Source organism: Drosophila willistoni (assembly GCF_018902025.1).
Source record: "Drosophila willistoni isolate 14030-0811.24 chromosome 2R unlocalized genomic scaffold, UCI_dwil_1.1 Seg167, whole genome shotgun sequence".
In the NCBI taxonomy this organism is placed as follows: Eukaryota; Metazoa; Arthropoda; class Insecta; order Diptera; family Drosophilidae; genus Drosophila; species Drosophila willistoni.
The window spans coordinates 477511-485472 of NW_025814050.1; the positions used below are offsets into that span (position 1 = coordinate 477511).

At 39.0% G+C, this 7962-nt stretch overlaps 1 protein-coding gene across 1 annotated transcript; it reads right to left on the reverse strand.

Moving 5' to 3' along the window:
* Positions 1-317: 317 nt before the first annotated feature.
* LOC6646766 (prolyl endopeptidase) lies at positions 318-2704 on the reverse strand. The gene has a single exon (XM_002069330.3). The coding sequence runs from the start codon at positions 2655-2657 to the stop codon at positions 390-392; it is 2268 nt and encodes a 755-aa protein (XP_002069366.2). The 5' UTR covers positions 2658-2704; the 3' UTR covers positions 318-389.
* Between the last annotated feature and the right edge of the window lie 5258 nt (positions 2705-7962).

Consider the following 7962-nt stretch of genomic DNA (forward strand, 5'->3'; position numbering starts at 1 on the left):
GGCAATGGCAAAAAGGCAGCAAACATTACACAACCGATCAGCTACCAAGTGCAGCTTTTGGTCCAATGTCAGTGGGCAGCTTCTGTCTTCCTCGCCCTCCACTCACCGTGCATTGCATGATCATCGCTCGTATTGAGCGTAAATCGAATGACTATCATGCGATTATGGACGGGCAGGGCAGTGTTGTACGCCAGTCACATGTGAAGATCGAAAGAGTGGTATCGTCGGAGTGACAGCTTCCATGTTTTGGGTTTTCTTTAAATTAACGTCAGTTTGAAAAACGATTGAAAATTAAAAAGTTCAAAAACAAAAGTCAATTTGTCTAAAGAGGATATACCGAATGACTCCAATTTTTATATTAAACAAACAAGAAAAGTTTACAATTTGAACTATTTTTTCAGATTAACCGCGTCGATGTTAAGACTTTTCAGAAAAAAAGTCAGAATATCTGTGGCCTCCTGAATTCTCATGGAAGTGGGTTTGCCGGCGCCGTGACCAGCATTTGTGTATACTCTCAATAAAATTGGATTTCTTTGGAATCTCGAATTGCGCACGGCTTCTTGCAAGGCGGCCGCAAATTTTAAGGAATGCAAAGGACTCACACGGTCATCGTGATCAGCAGTTAATATCAGTGTTGACGGATATTCCGTTTTATCATTCTCAGGGATATGAATATTATGTAGTGGCGAATACTTTAAAAGATTTTCAAAGTGTTTTTTCTCGCTGGGATTCCCATAATCAGAGACCCAAGCGTGCCCAATAGTAAAATTGCAGAATCGAAGCATATCCATGACACCTACTTGAGCCACTGCGGCGCCAAATAAGTCCGGGCGCTGATTGATACATGCGCCTACAAGAAGTCCACCGTTTGAGCCACCTTGTATAGCCAATCGATCTTTGGTGGTGTAGTTTTTATCGATTAAATAGGCTGCTGCAGATTGAAAGTCATCGAAAACGTTTTGCTTATTTAAAAGTCTACCGCCATTGTGCCACTTAATCCCATACTCGCCACCTCCACGAATATTCGGATAGGCCAAAACTCCATCGAAAGTATCGATAAACATTAGCCCGGTAATACCGAACGATGGCATGATACTGTAATTAAAACCGCCATAGCCGTATAGAAGGCAAGGACGTGGTTCTCTATTCTCTCGCTTCTTTGATATTATAAACATTGGAATTTCGGTTGAATCTTTACTCTTATAAAATATCTGCTCTATGGCGTAGTCAGCCCTACGGAAGCCATCTAGCTTAAACTCGATTTCAAGAATAACTGATGGCGGATTATCCGGTTTCTGAAAGTCGTAATGATAAATCAGTCCAGGACTAAGAAACGACGAGAATTGGTAAAATATTTCAGAGAGCTTCTTTTTTCCCGAAAATTCAACAATAGTGCCAATATCCAGATCGAACTGCCTAATTAATTTTCCCGTTTTCAATTCATAAGCTTGTAAAATACTTTTCACATCTCGTATATAACATACCATAAGTTTATCGTCGTGAACACATTTAACCCAGTCCATAACGTCTCTTTCATTTTCAGTTATTACTGTTGACCAATTATTTTCAGCCGGCGCATCAAAGTCAATCGAAATCAGACGATAGTTGGGCGCATTTTTATTTGTGCAAAAATAGACTTTCGATCCTACATTGGTTACGTAGTGATAGTCTGCATCAAATTCTCGAACAATCGGTTTTATTTCTAGTTTGGTTGTTATATCTTTGTCTAGATCCAGATCAGCGTAATATATCAAATTGTCACGCACTGTGACGTGAATAAGCAGTATCAAATATTTACCGCAGTCCGACACTTCAGGTGAAATCCGCCATGCAGGTTCTTCGGGAAACTCCGCGACTAAGGTATCTTTATCTTGACATTCTCCTATTCTGTGGTAGTATAATTTTTGATTCTCATTCTGTTTTGTCTCGGATCCATCGATATTGCCCTCTTGATGGGGGTACTGGGCATAAAAAAAACCTTTATTATCTTTTGTCCATGAGACGTTCGAGAACTTTATACGCTCAAGCACCTCAGCATAGTCTTTGCCAGTTTCAACGCTTCGTATTCGTATTTTGTTCCAATCTGATCCATTTTCGCTCAGGCCATAAGCCATATAGCATCCATTTTCAGAAAACGATTTTGTGGTTAATGCCACTGTTCCGTCATCAGATAAAGTATTCGGATCGAGAAATATTTTGCTTTCGCTATCCAATGATTTTAGCTGATACAGAACACTTTGATTTTGCAACCCCGTATTACTGAAGTAATAATAATATTTTCCATATCTCTTGTAACATCCAAATTTTCGGTAATTCCACAAATTCTTTAGTTTTTCGTTAATTTTTTTCCACTCTTCACAATTTTCCAAGTAGGGTCGAGTAATGCTGTTCTGAGAATCCACAAATTGTTGTGTTTCATCCGCATCCGGATTTTCGAGCCAGCGGTAAGCGTCTTTGATCTCTGTGCCATGGTAGTTCTCTACAATTGTATCTATACGCGCCTCAGGATATGTAGGATTTGAATCCTTTGTGCTTATTCCTGACATATTGAGAGCGCAGGTAATGGATAATTTTCTGACTTGATGTAGCAAATGGAAGTCTAACAATAAAGTCCGAAAAATTAGTTCATGTGTACACATAGGATATACGCTTTTCATTTGATTAAAATTAAACTTGAGCCTCACAATTTTAAATCACCTGACAGATGTTGCCAAACATTTTCTGTTTAGTGTGATTGTGTGTAGAAGTGTTTTAAGCCTACACCTTCTTTAGCATTATTACCCACAACCCCAGGTCCACAACAAAAATCAAACCTACCAGTCGTTAACTATAGCGATGAAGGAAATCTCTGTAAGAAAAGAAACGTATTGTAACAAATGCAATGGTGGTAATGGCAAAGCATCTCTTTAATGTAAAGGATACTAACCGCTACGCATACAAACTTTGCAATAATGGCATCAATTAATATTGAAAGACCAAAGACACTTTAAAAGTGATCTGCAATGGCGTGTCCAATAATTCCATCAATTTCCAACATCTCTTCCTTACGGCTTGTCAAGCTGTGATTCAAGATGGAGCAGGAGTAGCAGCCAGACACTGACATCTTCTGTGCGCCTAAGCATGCTGGGCTTGTCAACAAACCAGGGGCTACAACTCGAAGAATTGGCAGCGAACCAAAGCCAAAACCAGAACCACCAACAAGTCAAAGCGCTGACAGCGACATGAGCGCAACAGCAGCGAACAGCATGATCGTCATTGGGGCTCGATCGAGATAGGAATCCCAAGTTTGTTCATCTTCATCCCTGTCACACACACACACACTCACACGGCACACTCACACAGGTATACACATAGACATAAACGCATCGATCAGATTGCGATCTCATTAAAGCGAATTATTTGTGTTGCTGCTTATGTTCTGGCCCGTTGCATCTCTCACTGCTCTTTGAGAATCGGTTCCTGCTCCTGCAATCGTGATTGTTATCGCTGAAACAAAGTTGTTGCTGGTGGTGGTTGTCGATTTGCCAATCGTTTAGGCCCCAATATCATTTGCCTTCCTCTCTTGTTGCTGTTGGTGTTGCAGGTAAAATGTGCGATTAACGCTTAGCCACCTCCATAATTTATGCCCGTCTCGTTGTCACTTGTTCTGTCACATGGTCTTGACTTACAGTCAAATTTATGCACATACGATTTGCCCAATGCAGGTAAATTTGACCAGAGCTGTTTAAAAATGAATTTCTAGCAATTTTTAATGGGAAGTGCCAAGCAAAGCACCTGAAACAACCAATACCTACACACATATAACATGTTGTGCACAGAATTCCGTTTAGTTTATGCTTCGAACTGAATCATACGGTTAGAAAAAAATAAAGATAGGGCCTTTTTATGCTTAATGCAGCGTTTTCCGGATAACGATTGGATACATGTCTCCCAAATTCAACCAGCGAACTCAAATTTTGTGTTTGCTAAATAGCATTCTCTAGATATGTCATTTGAGGATGAGTTATATTTTAAATCCACGGAGCGCATCAATTTTATCTCCTGTCGTCTCGCAACCACAACAGATGAGATGGCTTTGCGTCCCTGGAGTCTAATTAGGATGTAATTTGAAGGACACGAGTGATGCCCAAGCATCAAACTATACTGCTTGAGACTTGCTGTGACTTATTTCCGGTGACTTTTTTGTGTGGCCTCCCTGAGTTTTTTACCCTTTTGAGTTTTTGGGCTACTATGAGCTCTTACTTTTGCCGGACATTTGCCAAATGAATGGTCAGTGATTTGACGGCAGGGCTCTAAATAAATGAATGAATTAGTTCCTAAGAGAATTCATGGGATTCTGTTGTATGTGGTCGAGATTTGGGACTGTTGATAGATGTGTTCCCCGCCTTGAAATTTGTTTTATTGATAATCAGTTTATTTGGGATTTTCCTAAAAATAACATTAAATATTTATTTAAATTTGAAACTGAAATATTGAACTGTATAGGTGTTGAGAGATTTATGAGTTTGTATCAAACTGTGAGATAAATTACCAACCAATTGAAACGCAAAACAAGACTGTTGAATAAAACGTTGGAACTGTTTACATAAATATGCTGTCTGTAGAGTGGGAAAGCCTAATGCGGCACGTAGAAATAGTCGGTTTCCTAGGCTCTTAATCAATTAAAATATCCCGAACTGCTTTAAGAAGAAGACCAATGTAATTAGATACATACGCAATTTTAGGATCGGAATGTTAGCGACGACTTTTTCTACATAAATGGATCTTTGCGGGAATACATTTGGGATGCCATTGACTGGTTGCACGTGGGTCGAGTCGGAGTACGAAACTGTTGCTGCTGCGCATGCGTTTGGCTAGTTTTCTATTAATTACACTGATTTATGTGTTCATTGTCCATTGTTGTTAAGGTCCACTCACTGCTCGCTGTTCTTGTTGCTGTTGTTGTTAAGCATAGATATCTCAGGTTGACTTTATGATGGTTAACTTTTAATGGCAGACAAAAAGGGAAACAGAAATTTGGCAAAAGCATTTGTTCATTGTTGTCGTGGCCAAAGAAAGTTGATTAACATTCGCGACCAAAAATAAAATTTGGCAGTTTGGGAGCAGCAAGTCCAACTAGATGTCGGGATTTGTATCTAAGTATATGTTTTGGAATCGATGAAACCATTTTCCACAATTTAAACTGTAGTCAACTACAAATTAAGCAATTCTTTCTGGAGTTAGTTTCAAGTTAAAGCATTTAACTTTAAGACTGCGTTCTAATATTCACGTTCCCAAATCGACGTTGACTATACGTATCTCTCTAAGAGTCAATCGACAACTTCTTTTATTTTTATTTAAATTGTTTTGTGAGTTGAATCAAGAACATAACGAATTTGTATTTAAAAATGTGCATATTTCATGAAAAAATAAACGAAAAAGGTAGATCACAGTTTTTTCCAAATTATTGTACCTACATACATGTTGGACCTCTCAATCTCTTTCCCAGTATTTCCCAATCGTTCTCTCCCTCAGTCTGTATCTATTTCCCTGATTACTTCGGGCCTCAGATGCCAACAGATTTGAAACGGATGCAAACCACAGATACACAATCCTTGCGATATGCACGTCTGTCAAAATAAATTTCATGCAAACGAGCTCAGGCAGCAGCAGGCCCGTGAATAAATCAGTTTGTAAACATAAATAAAACAACAGAAATAATTTTCGCACATTTCGTGCATGGAAAATCTCATCCAACGCCGACTCATCGTCATCGTCATCGTCGTTGTTGCTTCTGACAATGGACCAAGCGCGAGAACTTGTTACGATACTGGATATGGGATCATCTCTTGGATTTCGTCAGGCATCGGCAGCAGTCATAACTAAATTTATGACTCTAAACTGCTTTATGGCCATCAAAATACCAAAATTAACGCATTATAAATAATAATTTTTATGATTTGATAAATATTTCTTGTGGATCCATTGAAAATTCTGTGTTTCATTTGAGGGAATGGAAATTTAAATCGCTCTATGCCACATAAGTGCGAAATTCCTGAAGGCTTATGTATGTCGGTGTAAGTTAATTAGGTCTATAAAATGTAAAATTCGAATATTCATTAAAGGTTTATAACCCGAATCGCTTAACTCAATAAGAGCATAGAAAGGGTTAGCCCTCTTTAGTTCACACTAAATGCATAGCTTGAAGTTATCCAGTTGAAACGATTTAGATGTATTGATCAGTAACCATTATGTAAAATCGAAAAGAGATTTCCAATGAGTCATAATCACACTTAAATAACGGACAAACAAACATCAGTCCTACATGCATGCGTTAATTCAAACGGTTCCATGCTGAGGTACATGCAAGCATATGTACATACATACATAGTATACATATGTATATATTTTACATTTAGTATAATGAATGTGTTACTTTTCGAATTCAGAACGTACGCGATTTGTGGTATTTGCTGCTTGTGCTGTCGATATTTGAATTATTTCCATCGCCACTTGCCGTAACCCATCGCCGTTGTGGGCCACTTTTGGCCACAATTGTGGCCTGTAGTGTTGGAAATGCACTTCCGCCCTTGGCCTCCCACCTCCAAATACCCGAGTACTGTTGTTTAAGTTGTTATAGTTCGATCTGCCCATGTCCCCTACCTCTACGCTGAGTGCCTAACTGGCTGTCGATGGGTTTACAATCCGTCAAAACATTTCCCATGGACTAAAGCAACTTCATCATTGGCACTTGCGACCTATTAGGAACAGCTTTAAATAAACAAATGTAAGTGAAGTATGTTGCTAGGAAAATAATGCAATATATGTATATAAATTGGGGAATGATTATACATAGACTATGCGTTGGGCTATGGAGTCACACAAATTAATCTTTGTTGAATAGGAGATAAACTTGAATAAAATTTAGCAGTATATGACCATGTTTTAGTAGTTTCAATGCATTTGCATAGTAAATGTTTTAAATGTCATATATTAATAAACAAACGAACAAATTACTTTAAAAAGATTAACACTAAACTCACACTTTGCTCTGTAATCGATCGACTGTTGTGTTCAACTAACCAATAAGAAGCCTTCTCCGACAAAAAAACCTACTGCAACAACAACAAAAATGTAACAATGCCAGCAGCTTTCAAAAGTTACAGGCTGGCGATGTATCAATGTCGCTGAAAGAAAATTAAGAACCAGGAACAGTGCACCGCGTCTCGTGTTCTGTATGAAGTCACCGCGCCTACCATTGGTGGACCAAAGCAACCATTGTCTGGAGGAAGCACCGGCAAACTGGTAACGGCCAGCCCAAATGTCAACATTTTGAGATGTTCCTCCTTTGGTGCTCCTCTTATTGGTGGAACTCGGTTGGCCATTGTTTACCTCAGTTTGCCCCTCTTCTACATATATGGACTGTTCTCGACGTTGCATTTGTAGCTGTCAACACCGCGTCAACAAAAAAAAAAAACAAAAATAATAAAAACCAATGAAAATACACACACGCAGACGTAATCGCATGCCAAACAAAAACACTCCATAAACAATAATAAACAAATCTTTCAAACCAAGACAAGTATCGCGATCCCTATTCCCATTTTGCGGTTGACCACCCGCACACGAGACGATATTGATTCGCGCGCAAGTCTGTCAAGCACGCTACAAGGTAGATTTCGCATTATTTCCACAGACATATGTAAGAAGCGTCTAGCACCTACCGGCTACAAGCTGTCGAGGCACTTGATTCGAATTTCCATAATTGCATGCCTTTGTCAGATACTTGCACAAGGGCCAAAGACTTGAGGATAGGACCCAGAACTGCTATTTCACATTTCTTTAACAGAGAACTGCGCGAGATTAGGTCTGCCCGTCTGTTGATTAAAAGTGGTAATCAGATTTACTTTATGTATTTCTGATCAGCAGCAACTTGAACTCATCCCATACGTAATATACATATCTATCACAAATCCCACTTAT

What these genes read in the sequence shown, in the direction of transcription:
- LOC6646766 (XM_002069330.3), bottom strand. Translation starts at nt 2,657, where the DNA reads ATGAAAAGCGTATATCCTATGTGTACACATGAACTAATTTTTCGGACT.